The 22,439-nt window shown below is 35.0% G+C and overlaps 2 protein-coding genes across 3 annotated transcripts; one reads left to right on the top strand and one right to left on the bottom strand.

The window, feature by feature from the left end:
• Positions 1–14: 14 nt before the first annotated feature.
• On the bottom strand, positions 15–3,597 carry LOC143445790 (transmembrane protein 138-like). The gene is made up of 3 exons (XM_076945112.1): positions 1,696–3,597; positions 813–992; positions 15–682 (listed from the first exon to the last, which is right to left on the bottom strand). Exons 1-3 carry the CDS (start codon positions 1,818–1,820, stop codon positions 505–507), a joined length of 483 nt encoding a protein of 160 aa, XP_076801227.1. The 5' UTR covers positions 1,821–3,597; the 3' UTR covers positions 15–504.
• Positions 3,598–5,726: 2,129 nt separating this feature from the next.
• Positions 5,727–20,083, top strand: LOC143447143 (beta-hexosaminidase-like). 2 transcript variants are annotated; one of them, XM_076947088.1, is made up of 19 exons: positions 5,727–6,421; positions 7,167–7,285; positions 8,419–8,554; positions 9,241–9,472; positions 9,813–9,970; positions 10,701–10,833; positions 12,291–12,414; positions 12,598–12,684; positions 12,792–12,901; positions 13,080–13,150; positions 14,913–15,042; positions 15,344–15,484; positions 15,800–15,958; positions 16,067–16,162; positions 16,483–16,597; positions 17,156–17,315; positions 18,188–18,348; positions 18,593–18,741; positions 19,346–20,083. In XM_076947088.1, the coding sequence occupies exons 1-19, from the start codon at positions 6,229–6,231 to the stop codon at positions 19,548–19,550; spliced, it is 2,679 nt and encodes an 892-aa protein (XP_076803203.1). In that variant the 5' UTR covers positions 5,727–6,228; the 3' UTR covers positions 19,551–20,083. The 2 variants fall into 2 exon arrangements, with proteins under 2 accessions (XP_076803203.1, XP_076803202.1); XM_076947087.1 differs by having other exon boundaries at positions 5,730–6,421; positions 18,185–18,348.
• The last annotated feature ends 2,356 nt before the right edge of the window (positions 20,084–22,439 follow it).

Here is a 22,439-nt window from a genome sequence, read left to right as displayed (position 1 = left end):
CAATACTAAAAGTGCAGCAAAGGTCGTTCAGGTTTAAAAGTAGAAAGAGTTTTATTAGAAGTCAGCAATCCCAGCCAATACTGTGCATAAAGATTGTTAACATATAAAATATTCCTGTACAAAATACTGCAAAACTGGAAAAGTTAACTGGTGTAGAAAAATTAACACCAGTAGAGATAATATTTGATAGCACATTTAAACCTGTCTTGTAAAAAAAACTTTGGAACAAAAATATAAAATCTTTTTCTTTACAAAGTGACCAGACCATTTCACTGGCCACTGTTTACCAAAAGCAACAAAGGTGTGCTCAGCAAGTCTACAACTGGCACCATAGCCCAGTCTGTAAGCAGATAATGTTTCAACTTAAGCACCAGTAGCATATAAAAAAATAGAAGTCACAGTGATTAAAATCATCCAACGTCTGCTACAGATGCCATTTGATACAGAACACCTCAACAAACAGGAATAGTAGTCTGAAAAATCTGCTCGACAATGCAGAATAGTTCAATGAGGTGACATGCGATTCCTTAGCCCATCAAGGCTACCATAAAATTTCGAATCTCCAAGACGTAGTGCAGTTCTTTTATAGTAGTAATAGTAAAATGGAGACCATCCTCTTTGTATTATGTAGAACACTGAGTACCCAGGAATACCCCATAGGAAAAAGCTTGTATCATCCCATCTATATAGCAAGTACACGTCATTTAAAATGAGATTACATTTTTTATTTCAATCAAAAAAATCTCATTTAGATTGCAACATTGTCAGTAAATAGCTTCACGACTTTCAAAAACAAATTATATGTAAGTTACCTCAGCGTTAAAGTCCATACATGGAGCGCTATGCAGATTCCAAGGTAAGCAATGGTTACCAATATTGTAACTCGAAATTTCCGAATCATGACTGTAATAAAACCAGCCTGTGACATGGTTGTGTTGAAGAGTTCAAGAAACAGAACAATCAGTTGGAAAACCAGACAAATGTCTTGTAAGCTAAAAAGAAAACAATACCTTGCTTTCAGTTAATCAGAATCATGAATCAGATGTGAGTAAGGTTTTTAACAATACAGTAAACTACAGTACTGGTTAAATCACTGGTCAAGCCACTGGTTAGACCATTAATAATGCTTGTTCCTGTTCACTGCTTGTGGTGTGATGAAGGAAAACCATCTAAGAAGTTATAAAGAGGTCACGCAGCCAACTATTACTTGTGCAAAGGATTCCTTTAGGCACATTTTAAAACCAGTGACAATGCAATGACAGGCCAGTAGATTAAGTTGCTTCAAACTAACTACAGCCTTGCTGAATCATACAGAACCCAACTATTGCACACCTTGACAACCCTTTTAAACATTCTCCTAGGTACAACTTTTGCAATCAATTTCAAGCCACAGCCTTTATAAGTTTTTAGATGCATGATTGACCACAAAAAAGCACAATTATTACCAAGTATAATAGAAAAATTGATTCTTTTCTATTAATCCCTTTAACAAAGTTAGTCAAAGCTCGAGTCCCTATTTCCTTTATTCGTCAGGTGCTTTTCTGAAGTATATTGGGCAAGATTTGTAAAAAAATTTATATTCTCAAAAGTAGCAATCTTTCTATATAGCACATTCATAAAATCAAACGTATTTTAACTGAATAACCTACTTGTAAGAACAGCTATAAAAATACACCTACAATATACTATACTTACATAAACAACACTAGCTGAATAACATTTGCAGGGTTTATAAAATCTACCAGGGCATTTATAATAATGTCGTAGACAAGCAACATAACTTGTAAACTGAGTATTAAAAAATAATTGACAATTTCCATGATCTTTGAATCCCGCCTGGCAACACAAAATCTATTTTAGGTCTATAAAAAACTAAATGTTTAATAATAACTTGAAATTACTAAATGATTGTATAAAGCCTAAGACAGTACAAAGTTACAAATATTGACAACAATTTGAAACAATGTATACTCTAACCAAAATTAAAAGAAAAAAATGGAAACTGAGGAATAATACACCAATTTATAGTGTATGAAGAAGTACCAAATAATTTACTTCAGTCTCTGTAGTTACTAATAATTTCACAGCTTACATATCCTAAAATTAACAAACTACGCCGTTTAGTTTAGGCTTGGCATAAATTGTTATATATACATCATTAGGAAAGTTAAAAAATATAAATATAACAAAAATAAAACACACATTATATTGTCGAGTATAATATTTAAAAAAATTTTATATTACATTCAAGATTTGTAAAAAATGGAAGTTTGAAAAAAAACTAAACAAAGTTGTTTTTGTTTACAAAGTGACTACGCTATTTCACCAGTCGCTGTTTACTGAAAGCAAAAACTGATGATTCTATTGACTTAGCTATGAGATTCTTATCTTATGATTTATTACTCTTTCTCTGTATGATCACGCATGTTCAGTGTGTTTAGTGTTCACCATAAAAGATTAACATGTTATAATGGATTTAATTGAAGGTTTGAATCCCACTAGGACTAAGTTGGAAAATTATATAATTATGCAGATACAAAAATTGAAAGCTCAAGTAACACTTTAAATTAGTTTTATTAGGTAAAAGGAAGTTTATTTTCAACAGTCAGCAATTAGTAAGAGTTTGGGCGTTGGAAAATTACATATACAAGTATAATTTAATGTTAAAACTGTTGCTTGTCAATTTAAAAACTTGCGATTTTTAAATTTTGGTGACTAATCAGCTAATAGCCATAGTTAGCTTTTCTTTGAAATTTGTCAAACTACTTTTAGCTGAATTGGGGATAGGCTATTGCTGGAACTTTTTGGCAGCAAAGTTACCGCTAGCATTTTCCAAATTCTGTAACCATAAAACATAAACTGCTTAACTAATTTGCATTTTCCTATTTCAATTGGAAGCAGGCAGCTTAAGCACATGCTATTATTAACCAGTTTTACACTGTTTTTTCATCACCGCTACACGCAGAAATCAATGAATGAATTGTAATAGGCTACTGCATTCAATTTTCAAATAATCATTTATACTGTTATAGGCCTAGTTGGAATATTATTTTCCTTTTGTGAAATTTTATACCGTGCAATATCACTGCGTGGCCAATTGGAACATATGGCAAATTTTAACAAAAATTGTGCGTTTAAGGACACAAATTTTGATGTAAAGTCGCAAACTGAACACTTTAATTTTTATTTAGATTTAGGCTATAATAAGTTTAGAAATCGGCGTTCAAGCAATAAACTTCATACCTAGTTTGCTTACTATACATAATTACGGCCCTGGTTGAGAAACCCTGGTTTAGACAATAATAAAGGCTACCCCGTTACAAAACCACAAATTCTGAAATTTTAAACGAAATAGGTCAGCCTAGGCTATTTCATATCTAGCCTATCCCCCACTTTAGTACTCTTCCCGCGCATAGGTTAGGCCTTCTCTAAACACTTCTATCTACTAGTCATAGGCCTATCATTATGCATAAAACCTTTCCTTCCATCAGTTATTTCCTGATTTTTAATAACAAATCTAAGCAGGACAGAAACAAAAAAATGTTAAAAAGCGTTGTTTTCCTTGGCAGCAAATTGTTTACCCGCTGACCGTTAGCTCATAGACATCTAGTATAATCTGTTTGCTGATTATGACCATGCCTACGAAACATGCCCTGAGGAGTGCTAAAGGCCTTTGCCCTATATATCAGAGGCAGTTTTATAAGTTATAGCATATCAGAAAATAAATCAGTAGTTGCATGTCATAGATCTAATTTGTATGAGTAAACAGTACAGGAAACAAAAGACGAAGGAAAGTATTTTATTCAAATCTACAATCGCCAAACTATACTCTCAATACCGTACGTCTTTCAATCACTTTTATGGTTTTTTTTCAATACGTAGAAAATTTTGATCTTCATTTCTACAACTACATTTAGTCTACACTTACTACTCTTCAACACTTGCTCTACGCAATCAGCTCCTATCAGACTTTTATTGCACGTTTTTATCGCGTTTTTCCTATAAGTTGCAGTCAAACGTATTACACAGTTACTTTTGCTTTGAAACTAAGTTCAGTGTTAATAAGCTTACTCAGAACGACTGCAGTTATAGTTTTAGCAACCACCCTGGCTTTAGCTTTCTTACTTCACAGCCTCGTATAACATTCATTCCAAAAAATTATGTTTTTCAAAACAACTGTAGTCCTATTTCCATCAGAGAATAAAATTATCAGTTAAATACAAAAATAGTTTTAAAGTAAAATATGGATGAAAACGCGTTTTCACATCAGCAAAAAACATATAGGGATGCCGTTCCCACACGCGTTCCTACCCTGCTAGGCGTACACTACTGGTTTTATTCCACAATTGTTCCGTACTCTTAGTAGTCGCTCGTATTTTACTTTTTGGCTTATGTTAGCATAGGTGGGCATGCAGTACCGCGGTACTATAGCCTAGTACCGAATTACTGTGCCGCGGTACTTTTTCAGTATCGATACCGGTACCGTCGGCACCTTTTGAAATAAAGTACCGAATCTCTGTACCGAATTACTTTTTTCAAGAAATTTCAGTCCGTCTCGGTACTCGGTACTTTTCACGTGATAATGTCAAAATTTTAACAAATATGTCTTGAAAAATACTTGATATTAATCGTTAATACTGATTTTATCATCTGTTGATCTTTTTTAATCTAGAAATGTAAAGTAAAATTGCAAGCGATTATCGTCACATTTGTTTTCACCTGGAGTAACATTATGACGTTTAGGATGGTTGCCTAGTCGTATTTGACGTAATTATGGTGTCACTATTATTTATAACGACTTAAGCAATGTCCACCAATCGCCACAATTGATAGCTGTCTTTGATTTGGCTATCTTCTTTGTTGGCTGATGAGTCTCTCTCTTCTAACCATGAAAGTCGATTGTTCCGTTTGCATCAATATGTAAATGTAATTTAGCGCACACTTACTTATTGATTTAATTGCCTGCAAGGAAATGAACACAACAGCAGCAAACAGAATACACTTTTATTTACAGCTTCCAGTCGCCCGATATTATAATCGTGGTAATCACGTTTGCTTTGAATGCATTTGTTTCACGATATATAATTAACTTTTCATTTTTCCTCTCTCTGTCTGTCTCTCTCTCTGCTTAAAAAATGGAATTCATCGCTTATTTATATGATGACGTAACTTCCTTGTGATGCATAAATCCTTCTTCTGTTCATTGTGTTGTTGACTTCGAAAAGTTGCACCATCTTGGCTAATTTTGGCCTCTCAATTCCCACGTGTGTGTTTTCCAATTTTTATACCAGTTCAATTGAGGTAAGGTCTTTTCTTCATTTCTGATCACGAGGTTTTCGCATGATCGTTTCCGATGTAGATGTTTTCCACACGTAGGCTTCTGTCGTAACATAGAATCACGTGGTTGCGGTTCGGTTGTCACAACATTTACTGGGGGCACAATAGCGGCAACCATTGCATTTGCAGCAACATTTTTTATACCAAAAGTACCGGTACCGAACTACCTTTTAAAAATAGTACCGAATACCGGAACCGTCGGTATATTTTTACCAAGTACCGGTACCGTTACCGACGGACGAATTACTGTACCGACCGGCTGCCCACTTCTGTACGTTACTATGGTCAAAACAGGGACATTCCCGAATAAATTTTTCACACGTATACTATACAAATGAAAAAGTGGATTGGACGCCGACGCATAGCCGTTAAACCGAGTATGTTCCGACAACGTTGGGACAGAGCCTACTTTTGGTCCATCTAGCATCCTAGCGAATTGTAAAAATAATGTCATGTACAATATCTTTTTTAATTTTACATGTCACCATTCTAAAATCGAGGCCGTTTCGTTGTAAGTTGTAACAGCACTAGCCTAGTACACATCGGTGTGCTCAACGGAGAGGTTTGTGGTTAAAAATCTTTCCCTTCCATTGGCTCTTTAGCAATAGAGTGAGGATTGAATTTCATTACAAGAAACCTTTTGAATTAGTTAATTCGTTTGATAGATGTGAGAACAAAATTGGTGAAGGTAACTCTATCTTTTTCAATAGCCATTGTTCCAAGTTGGAAGATTGGATAGGCGTTTTTACACTTTTATCCATTTCAACTCCCAACAAATTTGTAGACGAACCTTGGCTTTTTCAAAATTTAGTTATTATTCAAATTTATTGACGAAAATGCGATTTTCTGCTCAGTCATTAAACGAAATCACAAAAACATCGCTGTGTCATAATGCGCTTCTTAAGCTATGTACACTTCAGATGTAGAAAATTACTTGCCCCATATCGCGGAATGCTGGGGAGGTATGGACTTCAAGTAGGTTTAAAGTATTTTCTACTACTCTGTGGTTTGCTATTGGCATTTCGGCTACTATTTTTTCAAAGTCAGGATACTGACAGTGTGGAATATCCAAAGACTAACTCAGGTGGGTTGTATTGTATTTATGACATGCTATTGCAGGTAGCCTACGTAGTTAACAAGATCCCGCTATGTAGCCCATTTCAGCATTTCACCACACACCATGGATTATGGGCTAGTACCTGGATTTTTTATCTGATTAGACTGTTTTCTTTTCTGGTATAAAAATGCAAACAAGAGTTTTTAATTTTAAAAGCTGGTCTAGTGCAGAAGTGCACAACTACTTCAAACATTATTACACTAGAACCCCACTTCCCCAATTATGATGTCATGTAGTTGTGTACTTCTGCACTAGACCCTTAAAATTGACAACATCTTAATTTGTATAGTATTAACTACTTTACTGGCCTATAAATGTTTAGTTTGTAATTAAATCTCACAGTGTTTATCAATTAATAACGAATGGTCAGTTTCTTGAATTCATTTATGTCAATGAACTGAACTAAAGTATAGGTCTTGTTGTGTATTTGAATCTTTTGTACTTTTGCACTCACACTTTAAGACCTGTTTGGAACGGAGTTATGATTATGAGATAGTACAGAAAAAGTTATGACATGATATTCCCCCAATCCAATACTCTGTCCTGCTTCAGGATTGAAAAAAAAGAAACCCATTTATTTTTTGTTTTAAATTCAAGTGTAACCATTGTATTGATTTATCCGTAATATGCATTAAGTGCAACTAAAGTTGAGATATATCTATGTTTATAGTTCCAACTTGTTTTTGATTTAACGTATTATACTTTTTTTTAGATATGGAGTATATTGCATCAAACCTGAGGCTAGATTATGTAATTGAAAGACACTATGGACCACGCAAGTGCATACATTGTGTTACTTTCTACAATGAAGGACAAGATACTATTTTGGCTGTGCGTATTTTTATGATTTTTTATTGTAATATACCTATACTAAAATTTTAATGGGCCTGTATATATTATGGCTCACTCGAGATTACACATAAAATGTTTGTTTGTCTTTCTTTTTTTAATGGATGTATTGAGATATGTATCTGAAGCAAGGATTGATAGATAACTTTTAAAAGTTTGGTTTGCATGCCAGCTGTCATCGGACCCTAGGCCTCATGGATTATGGTTTAAAAACTTACTTACCCATTTTCAGCATATTTCGCCATAACTGATAAAAGTAGAGATGAACAAACTAGAAGATCAAGCACACTGCATGTATTTTACTGCATAAAAATATGTTTTTTAGTATCAAATTTTTTTGTGCATAAGAACAGGTGTTTGGGTTTGGCAACTGTTAAAGAATTCCAAGAGACCACGATGATGTTATCCAAGTATACAGAAGTAACCATAGCTGCATGAGTTTATATTTTGACAGACCATTTCTGTCCCTTAAAAAATCTTTTAAAAATACTGCATAAGCGTAGGTAGTAGGCTATATATCCATAGGTGCCATTTCCAAAAAATCTGGGCAGTTCGAATCTGAAAATTTTCAGACTATCCAAGGTTAAAGTCATATATTATGATACCACACCTATGCATGATTTAGTCAGAATTTCAGACCATGCAAGGTGCTATAAGCTGCAACAACTATGTACAATATATATCAGTGTTGTAATGATTAGAGTTATTGACTTGTCTTGAATCACGTAAACTTTTGATGACTTGACTTGTCTCGAGTCACGTTATGACGATTGTGATGGCAAAAAAGACAACTTCAGATAACAAAAATTGATACTTATCAAAAAAATTATAACTCTTTGTAAAAAGTATCAACCATACTAATTTGTAGACAGTTATGACGTCATAGTAACAAATTTAATAAAATGCGTGATGTGATCTCAAAATAGTTTTTACGTTAAAGGCTTTGGCTTCACTTGACTCGAGTCAGAAAGAATGGTTTCAACCCTGCTATCATATATATATATACTCGTATGCTGCATAATAAGAATCTTTAACTTTACTATTAGTGTCACACTGCACTGTAAAGTGACTAGTTCAGTGATGGAACTTGCATGTAATGATATGTTTGGATTCAGGGTGATTGGTCAATATACTTTACAAGTGTCCTGCGTATGCAAAGTGTAGAGTCGTTTCCCAACAAGCATAATAACCAGTTCATTCTTGAACACATTGATGGGAGGCTGCATAAACTTTCCCCTCTTGATAAATTTGGTAAGTTTTTTCTATCCACTGTTTTTGTATTTTTAATTTTTTACTCAGCTTATGTCAAGTCTTGCCATGTTCTAGTACTATTGTCATGCTAAAGGGAGTTATCATTATGGCATGCTGACAATTTATTTTCTTTAATATATATGTAATTTTTATTATGTTGAATTTTTTTGCTATCAATAAAAGTGTTTCATTCACAGATGTTTGAGTGATAACTTTGCTCAGTGAAAGAATACCTTAAATTTTTTGGCTATAAACTGAGTACATGTATCAGTGTTTAATAAAAATAGAAAACCTTAAACCAGCTATGTCCAACCTAAATACCTTGGTGGGCCAAAAATTCTGTCACCAGTTCAATTTGGGTCGCACATTGGTATCATGAATAACTCCCACTACTAACCACACAAACACAGTACTAACAACACGCACAATAACGGACGTTATGACACTCAAGCAATATGTACATTAACAAATTAATAATCAACGGCACACTTACATACGTATTTCATACACATACACTTTACATAAAATACAATGATACCGACACCAATGCCGCATAAAACCTTCAAAAGGGTCGGGTTGGAGTTGGACGTGGCTGCTTTAAACGGTATATATATGCTTTATTTATCGAGCTGATTACTGAATGAGTTGCTCCATTCTTCCGATATCGTTGCTGTACTGCTTCCTAGCTCTTCTGCCTGCCCAGCAAATTCAGATTGAAATAAAAGCTCCCTTCACTACCAGTCGACACTACGTCATGCCACGATGGTACGTGGCTTCTCCAAATGAAGCTCCTCATGTCATAAAATGCACTGGTGATAACAATATCAACTTTGTGGAACAATTTCAATCTCACCAACAGTTGAATGCATTGGAAAATGAAATTTCAAATAAATTTAGTTTGGAAGACAGATATGAAAGGTTTGTTACGTTTGTTTTTCATCTTTTGAAATGTTTGTTCCTGAATTTCATGAATGTTCATTTAGTTTTTTTTGTAGGTATAAGTATATAATAATGTAATACATATTATATATAATTCAAAATTTCATAGTTTTCTCATTAAATTTAAAGTGTAAGTTCTTTCATTTATTTGCACAATGCTGATAAAGAAAGCAGTTGGTAAGATGACTTCTACGCTGGCAATTACACATAAATTAAATCCACAAGCTGTGCAGTCATATTTCTTAACATCTTCCGGTGTGTTATTTGATTAAAGAACTGACAGTTTAATATTTTCTAGTTCTGTATCAATCTCTTGCAGGTATTTAATTAAAGATTTTGGTCATGCACCCAAAAGGGTCATTCCTGCCCCATTGCGCTGTAATCTTCATGACAGTGACGAAATCAATTTACATTCGGGAAGTTGGGTGATATGCAGCGGTCCTAGGGCTTTTGAGAGAGAGATTGATTTGATTTCATGTAAGTGACTTCAGTTAAAAAAGTTAAATGGTTAACAAGTGGGTCGGCATTTTTATTTTGACCCATAAAAATTTTTTGACTTTCCCAACAGAATTAATTTGTTTGTCAAGGTTAATTTGTTAATGAATTTTATAAATTGAGTAGCAAATGACTTGTATTAACAAACAAAAAGCAATTTGTGAATAAGTTATTGTGATCCAAGTGGACATTGTGACAGTTTTTCCTGTCTTTACATGTCAATGTGATTCAGTTGTTCCTGTTGTGGTTCAGCATTTTTACTTTTTAAAACTTTTACACAGGTTTACAAACTAAAATGCATTTATATGCAGAAAAATTTCACGAAAAGTGAAAATATAGACAAATTTTTGCTTGTCGTAAGTTTTGACTTTATTTTGATCTATAAATCTCCAGAGAATGAGTTCCTAGTATCTAGAAACAATGTTACTGTCAAATTTACGGAAGGAAAACTCCCTTAAGTATTTGACTTTTGGGGGGGGGGCTGTTAATAAGTTACTAACATAACATAGTTGTTATATCATGAGCATAAGTTGTATGTACTCGTATTCCTTAACCAGAGATATTGCTCTTACTACTTCAGTATACATTTAAAGATTCATATTTTCTGGTAAAAGTATCATAGTTATGATGTAAAATTTGAAGAACATCTTTTCATCGTGTTGATGTCTTATATGCTATGACAAAGTTGCAAATGTTTGTTTGTTTTATTCAGCTCTTTTTGGCATCAGTGTATTGCCAGAAGGTGGGCCAACCCCGCCAACGCACATAGTCAAGTTCCTGTATTCAGCTATCAAAGGCTTGCCAAACACCAAAGAAGCCTATCAGATCTTTCTAAGCTCAGAGAAGTATTTAATTTTTTTTGTCACATGGCAAGCTCAATTCGCGATATTGCACTTTTAATTGCAATTGTAAACGGTGGCACAGTTTAAATTTTAAACATTTTTAAGGTTTGAAAATTTAGTGAAGTGTTTAACATTTTGCGGTTCCCTGACCTTAATCTTGAAAATTTTTCTCAGGAATTAACTAAAAACTTATTGTTAAGAAAATAAATGTGCATTTTGATCTCAAAAAATGCCTTTACAGATTTTGACTGAGTAACTCTTATGCCAGATATTTTTATATTGATTTTCAAAGAATGACTCCCGTTTTGTTTCTTTATGCATCATCACCATTTTAACAAATTACCCCATCACAATTCGCAATTATTGCTCACATTTACAAAATTTGTTTTATACCTGGTTGTAATGTGTTTAGGTAGTTGTAGGTTACTTGCTAGTGCTTTCGATTCAATGAAAAATTGGCCTTCCGTAGTTGATGATTAACCATTTTGTTAAACATTGACGGTAGGAAAACTTGAAATGGTAATAAAGCATCATTGTAAAAGTGTTTGTATTCAGATACTTGTTCCTGCTCTGATTTACAAGTTGCTCCTGACGTTATGCACTGAGCATTCAGAAAATATAACAAACAGTGATTTTATCTGTACACATATTACCCATATACTTGGCATTGAAAGGTTTTTGCTAAATCTAATACCAGGAGAAGTCACTTAATGATATAACCTTTGCACCAAACCATTTTAGTTACATGTTATAATACTCAAAAGATCACAATATCTGAAACAGCTATAACAGGACCTGGACTGACAGTTGGCCACAAAATGACAAAAAAGTGTTTGGTCATTTGCATACAAGCTGCATGTTTTATGCAAAGAACCTCAATCAACACTAACGTCGCAAGAAAGAACATGTGATGAATTAATTAAATGTTTACTGTTAAGTGGCAAATGCATGCGTACAGAGGCAAAATACAGACTTAAGAATGACAGCCTTGGAACGAAATGGTTATGCTCAAAACGTGGGAAATAAGAAAACGGTGGTTTTAATATCTGGAATCGGATCATATTTAAATAAACCATTTTTACATTGAAAAATTTGTAATTAAACCAAAATGGTCATTAAAAGTTGCCTATCATATTATCCTTTATCGTATGAAATGGGTTCTAAAGTATAGAGTAATAAACTCTTTTCCAATTTGCAAATTTATTTCTAGCTACTGCGTATTTGTACTATGTTATACGTTGTTATGTCCCAAGTTTGTATGAATGGACTAAGGACGATTTTCAAAAAACTGTTATTAGTGTACCAACTTTTTCAACCCTTAATAAAATAAAATGGTGCTTGTATAGTTGTTAAAGCTGGTTCAGAATAGTACTTTCTGTCGCTAATACAAGATGCACTAATCTGGCAAGCAGTGACAATGTCTCATTACATAATATCAAAAACTTGCATTTTATTGAAAGGAACATCATAGAAATCACAGCATCAGGCAGTGCTGGTGCATTCTATGCGATTCAAACTCTGCTTTCACTTGCCACGAATAGAGATGGAGAAACTCAGCCCATTCTACCATCCGGCTTTATTCAAGTGAGACATATTTTTCTAAATTAGAATTTTTATTGTTTGTAAACTTATTTCCACTTGCTGTTAGTGCTGCTAGTAACTCTTTGTTGTGTATCATAGATCTGTTCGTTTTGATGCCACAACTTTATGATTTTGTTTTACTGATTTCTTTGTATCTGGTTCAAAGTTATGTCATTGCTTTTACAGGATGCACCGAGATTTGGATATCGCGGATTGCATGTAGACGTGGCCAGAAATTTTCTTCCTGCTGATGAAATTATTAATATCATTGAGGTATTTCTAAGTTGAGGTTAGGTCAAATGCAACAAAAATAAGTGTTGTACTTCAAGATAAAAATATTCGCCTTTTAAGCTGATCAAATAATGTCACTAAAACATTAGACGATGGCTCTTTATAAGTTAAATCGCTTTCATTTCCATCTGACCGATGATGAGGGATGGAGAATAGAAATTGATGGTCTTCCCGAGTTGACATCTGTGGGAGCAGTTAGGTGAGTATTTTTCATTGAGTCTGTACATCAATACACATTATTCATGGAAGTAAGTGGGACATGGAATGAACATAAAGACATAAATGGTTCCAAGTTTTATTGAAAGTGCAATAAAGTGTAAATGCTGTGACAAGACGAAAGGTTTCATTGAAGGTAATTCGCTTTCTTCCATCCACAGGCGGCATTCTGATGATGAACATGACGCTTTATTTCCAGCCCTGGGTTCTTCACCAAATGGAGATGGCTCTGGTAAAAACATCAGTTAGGCTTATGCTGGGAATTGGCTGAAATATGTTTATCGTTTTAATTTAGTGCAGGGTGGTCCAAGACTGCCAGCATAAAGGGCCACATTAAGGTTTTAGGAAGACATTGCGGGCTGCAAATAGGGGAAACTCTATAGTCTAATGCAAGCAAAGGACTGAGTTTACTGATCTAATCGACCTAATGTTTTGCCGCACTTCTTGATAATACGACTCAAAAAAACAGCAAAAATCATCGCGTACGTATGTGTCGTCACACAATACAGTGACGTTAGCCGTAAAAAAGCATTGTTACTCCATAATAATCACATTTTGACTTGCACTTCAATGATTTACGACTTATCTCGGGCTGTGGGCTAATGTAATGCATTTAAATGAAACGTCATTGTATTTTAGCAACTGCTGACTTTACACTGGAAAATACGGTGTAATGAAAGTGCCCCCAGGCCGCACAAAATCTGTCCATAGGCGGCATGCCAGGGTTTGGCTACCCTGATTTAATGTAATCTGCTGAAAAATTTATTTAAAAATTTATGCAGATTTAAGTCAAGCAATGACTTCCCTTAGTCTGAAGATAAAGATTCTCATTTTAGCTTTTTGCCTGTTTCCACAGAGCAGAGGTTGAAAGACACATAACATGTTTGCAACTCTAGTCAGGTTTTTGGGAAGACTTGACTTTTGTCGACTTGGAAATTTTGGTTGACTTGAGTCGAGTCACAATCCAAATTTATTCAAGTCTTGCTGGAATCAGTTTATTATTTGTTAACTGTAAGGTAGAAAACTGTCATATGGGGAAAATTAGATGTTATGAGTATATTCACATCTCGAGTATTTAGAATACCACTTGTTATCAAGGTATAACAAAAGGTAAAATTTGACCTTTTTTTTGGCTTGGTATGCTTTAAGACGTGGACTTCTTTTGACGAATATGACCGACTCGACTTGAACTTAAACTACTGTATTAATAACTTGACTTGTGTCACTACCTGTTTTATTTGGTTTGTTTCAATCACTACTACAAAGTAAATTGAAATGTAACAGACTTCATTTGTTATTATTTTTATCCAACTTGGGGTTTGACTTGGTTCAGCTTAATAGTCACAGACAAGGAAAAAATTATTATAAACAATTATTATAAAATTATTTTAAACAAAGCCAATGTTTGTTTACAATTAAAACCATTTCGAAATTTTTCATTTAATGGAATTCAATAATTTGTCCACTAAAAGTCATCATATATGCAAAACACTTGTACAAATAGATTTGTAAAGGAAGTCTATCATTCAATATATTCGCCTTCTTCAAATACAAAAATTTTACACTAAAGGTGAGTTGGATTTAAATGGTGATTGGAATTTTTTCTGTAATCTCTTCATGGGCATTTTAAGTAAGATCTGCTTCATACACAAACACATGTTCCGGAACGATAAATATTACTCTGATTGCTACTTAGCAAAAGAGATCTGTTAGAATGCTTGAAACTTTTTCTTGCTCAAGCTTTTGGCATGTACCACTAAAAGTTTACTTAATGCACACAGTAGCAAATTCATACACATAAACTTTTAAATGTAGAATTTAAGACGAGCTGCATATCCAACTTTCAGTTTAATATGCACAATACATGATATAAAGTATTAAAAATCTTTAACGTTTTTCTAAAGAAAATCATTTTTTGTGTACTGGTAATGCTTATATATTTTTAAGTGCCATGACTAGAAATTTTATGATTATCATATTTTTCTTGACATCAGGTTCAGGTTTTTACACCAAAGAAGATTATCAGCGGATTTTGCGAGTTGCTGCCAACAACCACGTTGAAGTAATCCCTGAAATTGACACACCAGGTCACTCTCATGCAGCCATACGTGCCATGGAAGCACGGTCAGTAAATCACTACACAAAAGATTGGTGTGATATCAATTGTATTTGTACCGATTAATTTCAAAATTATTTACCCATACATTATTTTGTTTTAGTTTATGTTTAAAAAAATTTTTCAATGTAAGGGCTTTATTCAACTACTCTAGTTATTGTCATAAATTTTTAAAATGTAAGTTGAGGCTTCATAAATATTTGCAAAACATTGAATTGGAATATTTTTGCAATGTTAGCGACTTTTAATTGAGGTTTGCTCTTCTGAAAATTTTCAATTCCTAAACCTAGTAATTTTAAATCTTCTTAGACATCGACGTCTCTTGACGGAAGGAAGACCAGCGGAAGCAAAAAAATATCTCCTCAGTGATCCCAGGGATCATTCAAATGCAATGTCCGTTCAGAGTTATCGAGATAATTCAATCAATCCATGTAAAGCCTCCACCTATGTGTGAGAATACAAATTTATTAGATCTTTAAGAATCTTATAAAAATCCAAAATAAATCAGTTAATTAATTAATTACAATTAATCAGTTAATTTATTCAATTTTGTTTAACACAGTTTACTTATACCCAAATTTTTAGTTTGCTGCTGCTATCTCTTGTGTATTATGATTATACTGGGTGAAGTATTTTTTTTGTGTTCTCGTTTTTCTGTTGTATTCTTCGATGTTGTTTATATATACTCTTTAAATGGAAAAAAAAAACATAAAAAGAGCAGTCTCCTAGCAGACATAAAACCGATCTTGAAATATCGAAATCTAGGTTTATGGAGCACGTTTTGAAAGAGATGAAGAAGATGCATTCAGAAATCCAACCACTACGAATGATCCATATCGGAGGCGATGAGGTGGCTTCAAAATCCTGGATCGACTCCCCAGTATGCAGGAAATTCCTCTCAAAATCGCACGGATTTCCATACAGGTTTCTCTTGCAATGCTTTTGACCTGTCGTTCACAATTTATTTATTAAATGTCACGTGACATGCTTGCCATAAAAAAGCATAATGTGTGCAACTGTGGTGTTTTGCAGCATCAGTGATCTGCAAGAGTACTTCATGCGAAAAGTGGCAAAAATCTGCGCAGATCTGGAACTGGGGATGGGGATATGGGAAGATGGAGGGATAGGGTGGGTCGTTGATCCTTTCCTTCTTTCCTCCCGTTTGTTAACTCTATTTCGATTGTGACGTAACAGTAATCAAGTGTAATTCATAGGACCAGATAAAAAAAATGTGTGTTGAAAAAAGCAACCTTTAAAAACATTATGAAGCTCAAAAATTAATTTTGCTTACCCTGCAGCATTCAATTTTATTTCAAATCAAAATGTTCTGGTGGTTTGTAGTAAGGTGGACTCTAGATTTATAAACTGCTGATGAATGCTAGCCAAATGAATGTAGTGAGACAACATATACCGCTGTCTTCCTAAACACCTTACATTATTATTCGCAGTCCAGAACACAACCTGTATGACAAGAACGAAATGCACGGTACGGACATAACAGCATACGCGTGGAAGAGCAGTTCCCCGGATAAGCCTCATAAGCTTGCCAACAATGGTTACAAGGTGGGTCTGCCGCAAGAATTTCCTTTTGATTGTTTATTTACTGAAACGCATCATCTCTACCTGCAGCAGTTATGGTGATAAGGGTAGGACATCGGGCCTTAGTTATCCTTCCCTAACTCGGATTGTTTTATATTCATTTGTACATTATTTTATAGGCATTTAGATCTCACTTAATGACTCATGAGTTTGAGTATAAAAGTTAGGAGCATAACTTCATCGAATAATAATTTTTGTCACGAATACATGAATTTTACTGATCATACATTACCAGGATTTTTGCACTATTTCAGCCATGGCGTGTTATAAATTGTTATGTTTTATTATTACTGACACAGAACATGTTATGCCATAGTACTAGAAGCGCATGATTTTCTTATAATAGCAAACTGGTTAAACTTCTTACAAAATATTCACAGATTAAAAGTCACTGACTTTTTCGCTCCGTAAATCTTGGCTAGACATAACGGCTGGAATGAACATAAGCGTCAGATTGGTCAAAAGCCTCGCTAGCCTCGTTCAGCAATATGACGCAATAATTGCCCCTCTGTTATTTCACAGGTGATTCTAGCCCAGGCAACGCACCTCTATTTTGACCACCCCCAGGAACCAGACCTAGAGGAGCGGGGACTTCACTGGGCGACAAGATTCATTGACGATAGGAAGGTTTTCGGCTTTCAACCAGATGACCTGGTCGCCAATGTTGAAGGTCAAGGTCCAGGTATTTTAACCCTTTTTACCCCACAACTCCATTCTCATTGGTATCTTGACCAGGGCACGAACTTTTGACCGTGTAAAAAAGCTTTTTGCTGTAAATCGAAGCTGTTGTTTCCCCAAACGATGCGCAATTTGCCACAGAAATTTCATGATAAAATTTACATTCGGTTGTCTTTGTCGAACGCGAATTTTTCACTAAGATTTTTTCACCACCCAAACTTGGCAAGATGACAAAATTTAGAGTCGTAAAAAAGTGCGAGTCATCACCCAGAACTTTTCTCACGTCATCAGTAAAAATGTTTATTGACGGTTGGCACAATCTATGCGCCGCCATCTTGCTGAAATCTTTCAAACACAACCTCGCCCTTATGACATCACACCAATACCGGTGTAATACTAAAACCTATCCCTTCATTGTTACGTCATAAATTCAAACTCAATTATGGTTTTGACGCAACAGAAAAGGAGCAGTAGCCTGACTAGCAGCTAACGCAGTTGGCCGAGTTCGGATGACAAATATTTCGTTTTTATTTTTTTTGAGTTCTCGGCTGTAACAAGACAAGGGTTTTAATAGATTTAAATACGGTTGACTGCTGAGTGCAACAAACTTTTTTTTAAAGCTATTTGTATGATAGGCTGAGTGTAAACTTGACCGCTTACGCAAGTATTATAAAGACTTTATACAAACTTTTAATTTTTATTCTCAATTTGGCTCAATATTTGAAATGCCAGTGTTTAATATTCAATATTGTAACTGCGCTTGCATTCTTCTGCTGATTCAAAACCACAACCAAAACGAAATTTTATGACGTCACAATGGGGGGACAGGTTTATTTCTATCTCAGCATTAATATAACTTACTAATGCTTACAGAAGATGAAGACTTAATAAGGGAACCAAGCGTCCCTCTGACCAAACCCGAAAATATCATCGGAATGCAAACAGAGCTGTGGTCTGAACTCATTCGTGACGTCACAATAGCTCATTCTCAGCTGTTTCCACGCTTGATTGCGTTTGCTGAGAGAGCATGGCATAAGGTGGGGAAAAGGTTTTAAATTTCACTTCACGTAATTTCATTTTAAACGGATTGAATTTTGCCTGTGTCTCAATCAGAAGCCTTATATTGCGTAAAAGTAATCGTTCACTTCAACCTGAAATTAATCAAGGCCCCCTAAATACAGTTTTAAGTTATGGGTTTGAGAAGCAAAAATACACCGTACTTTTCCGCAAACGCTTTTTCGTTAATTTGCGTAATATAACGTCACAATTGCAATTGTTAAGTCAAAATGGGAACAAGAAAGCGACCGCTACACGGCCAAGCTGATGCGAAACAGAGATTGGGACGAATTTTCAAACGCAGTGGGCTACAGGGAACTGGCAAGACTTCGAAAGCGTGGAATTCGATACAGACTGCCGCCGCCCGGCGTCAAGTAAGTTTTTAGGCCTTATACAGGTGATTTCATGTCTATGGCTATGTTCACGTAATGTACCGGTGTATAATTCATTTTTCAAACTTCTTATAAACTTTGCAAAATTGAAATATGGCTTGAGTTCATGTAAACAAAGGAAATTGAAACTGACGGCATATTTTGCACAGTTTAGAGAAAGTTTGAAAAATAGGTTACATCATGCGAACATAGCATAAGTTTTATGTTTTCTGCCTACCGGCTTCAGCCAAAAACTTCAATTTTGCTGAAAGGAAACAGACATTCACAAGATAAGTTATTAACCTAGAGCGCCAGCAAAACTACAGACAGTGATTTATCAACATTTTATGATATCTATGGGTTGAAAACAGCCTATAATTATGATAGCATGTCTTGTATCTTATACTGCACACCATACCTAGGCCTGTTGTGCCTTTCAGGCCATTATTATAGGCTCTTTTCAACCCAGAGATATCATAAAATCTTGATAAATTAGCTGTTAAATTTATAAAATTACGAAGTTGCAGTTGAAAATGCAGTTGCAGTCACTAATCGACTATCGATCGTATGCAAAGGATAAGATTTAACTCATACGCTTATGTTGTAGACTTGTAGGCAACGAAGTCGAGATATGCAGCTTGTATCCTGGCTTAGAGTACCGTCACCGGGTTTACGGTCCAGACGGCTCCCCTGGAAAATGGGAAGAATGCGAAAACGGTTCTGTTGTCGACGGTGACGAATTTGTGCATGAATACGCATCATACGACGGCGAACGATGGAGCAGGATCGTTAAATCGAGCAAAATGGGCTAGGTTTTGGATTCGTGAAAAACTGAGTCTTCCATTTATATTTCTTAGGCTAGTCTCGCTTTGTATGTGTCTTCCGCTAAGCTGGCTGCTCAATGACTGATTGGCCCAAAGAAATTTATTGACAGTCAGTTCTGCTATGCATTAGCACATATTCTTCATTGTTAAGTAATTGAGTCTTTCGTCAAGTCAATATGGTGCTTTTTGTTGCCGTGTCGCAATTAGTATTCATTGCAACTTACGTTTGTCGTCGCCAAAACTGCAAACAATATCTTGTTTGTGTTTACAACCGTTGTTCTTTTAATACGTTATTTTGTGACTGCTATTTAATTATTTTAATCTTGAATCAGCTATCACTTAATTATCTTTATACGGAATTTTTACGTAGATTTGACATCCTATTAGACGAGAGTTAGTGACCGCACAATAAGGTTGTGATTTTGACGTTTTCTGGTTGCTTGGTGAATATATTTTTGTATTTTAGCACCTTTATGCATTTTCTGCTGAAATAAAGCACAAAATTTAGTTTTGCAACTTGACCAAGTGGTTCAACACGAGACCTTCCAAGATATTGTTTGTAATCTTAAAAGAAATGTTAATTCTAAGAGGAATGCAAATTGTCTACAATATTGTGTGGGGGAGCAAATTTTCTGAGGAAAGCTTGCGTAGGGTTAAAATAAGATGAAAAAAAAGGAATTCTTAATGTAGATAGATTCAAGATCGACTGGAAAGTATGGAGGGCGGTGGGACCTGGTATCTTGTTTTCTTTTTTGTTATTGAAGTAGGTACTTTAAAAAAAGAAATATACCAAATAAAGCGTCGGATACCTAATTATGTTCCTTGATTTTTAGATATACTAAGACACCTCTTAGAATTTTATTTGCAACAGTAACTTTAAAAAGTTTTCGTTGTTCTACCAGTTGTATTTCCATGGTCACGGAACAATTTCCTGTGAAGATGCGAATATAGAAATCAATTGCAAAACTATTTAATGTCCCAATAATGTCAATATTAACCTTGTCTAACACAAAAATATGATTAAGTGATGCGAAAGTCTCCCTCAGCTACACATTTCGTATAATAACACATAAACGCTGATAGAGATAAATAAAAGTTAACCTTTAATGTTCTACGTTATTCTACTAAGTTATTGCTTTTATATTTTATTACTGCATATGGGTCAACTGCAAATTTCATGTTTATCTGCATTTGCATTTCGCCATACAGGACTTGCCTGACAGTATGTTAATCAAGTACAGATTTAACAAACAAACCACGTACATGCTGACTTTTGTGGTAAACATGCTTATTTGATTTAAAGGCGTTCGTATTCAGGTGGCTCTATTTTCGCCTGTGGGCCTTGGGCTGCAGCCCCATCAGCCTTAAACCGCTACTGAGTATAATTAACATCTTGCACGTCTTGTCACTCACTGAAGTTTTCTTGTATTGCATCGCAGCCACGAAAAGTCGCGTAATTGGGTCAGGTAGGCTACGTCAAACAACACGTACAAATGAACTTAAATTCCGGACTAATTCTGTCTTTTACCCGGTATCCATGTGTCACGTGACACCGGTTACACAGCAATGTCCTCTCATAGTCGTGTTGTGTAAATAGTTCACCGCTCGTCAGCTTGTGCAAGCACTGGCTTATTTGGTGAGGGTTGCATGGGCGTATTGGACAGGTTATCCTAACTCGCTCTTTTTTATCCCAACCCTTAAAATATTTTCCACGTGGACTCGCGTTATCCCATGAAGAACAAATAAGTACTGTAAGTTCGAAATGTTGAATAATTCTAACCAAGCAATAATTACTTCTATCTTTTTCATACCTAACTGCATGATCTAAATCTTGTCATTATTAGTTATTATACCTTTAACGAAGTTGATATAACAATCATCTCACAGATTATAAGTCGAAACCCTTGGAAAAACAGTAGAAGCAACTGTTCATCTCCTAACATTAGACTGTGACATAAGAAAGTAAAAGCGTGGAGCAGGATGGTGAGTATGACGTCATAATTTGCTTTATTCTCATTTCCAGTTTTAGTATCTGGCAATCTGGGATGACAATTATCATCTTATTTTACGCGAGAAGGTGTTTTAACAGGATATTTCAAAATATTTGGCGGCACGAAAGATTTCGGTTTTGACCTTAAGGGGAACAGAAGATAAGAAATTTGAATTGAGGAAACGGGGAATCTTCGTCGCTTGATTTCTATTTTAAAATCGCGCCAGATTAAAGAATAACAAATATTGCAGATTCTTTAAATCAATTTCTTGACAAACAAATTTGATAAGAGGCAACCGCTACCGAAATCAATTAGTATTCAACCAACGTACGAATAGGATTAAACTTAGGGTTATTCAACTATCAGATGTTGGCTGGATCGTTCTGAGTGCCGTTGGTCTGGATTGAACCCCATTTATAGAACATACGTTGCTAAATATAGTTTAGCACTAAAAATGTTTTGTTACAAAATTCACGAAAAGTTGCGGAGGCTTGCCTCAATGTAGCTATGGCCTTGGCCACTGTTTTGCAGGTATACAATTCCACATGCTGTAACCTGTCTACTGACCCGTTTAGAGAGGAGAGTCAAAACAAAAGCAATTATCTTACATGAAATACTGACTACATATAGTTTAGGACGTGACTCTTTCCCTCCTTCAGAACAAATTTAGAATGAAAATGATTTGAAAAATTGAAAATGACTTCAATATAACAAACGTCGACAACAGTTAGAAAAAAAGCAAAACGATTCAAAACAGTATAAGTTGGGATTGTTTAAGCCTGCATGTCGTATGTTTCTCAAGTTTGCGCTAGGATATTTGCTTGAACTGAACATAATGTTCCAGACAGACCAAATCCGCTAATCGTAAAACTACCCCACAGCTGAG

Source organism: Clavelina lepadiformis, chromosome 2 (assembly GCF_947623445.1).
Source record: "Clavelina lepadiformis chromosome 2, kaClaLepa1.1, whole genome shotgun sequence".
Taxonomy (NCBI): domain Eukaryota; kingdom Metazoa; phylum Chordata; class Ascidiacea; order Aplousobranchia; family Clavelinidae; genus Clavelina; species Clavelina lepadiformis.
Note: the sequence above shows the minus strand (reverse complement) of the source record. Positions and strands in the feature narration are given on the sequence as shown.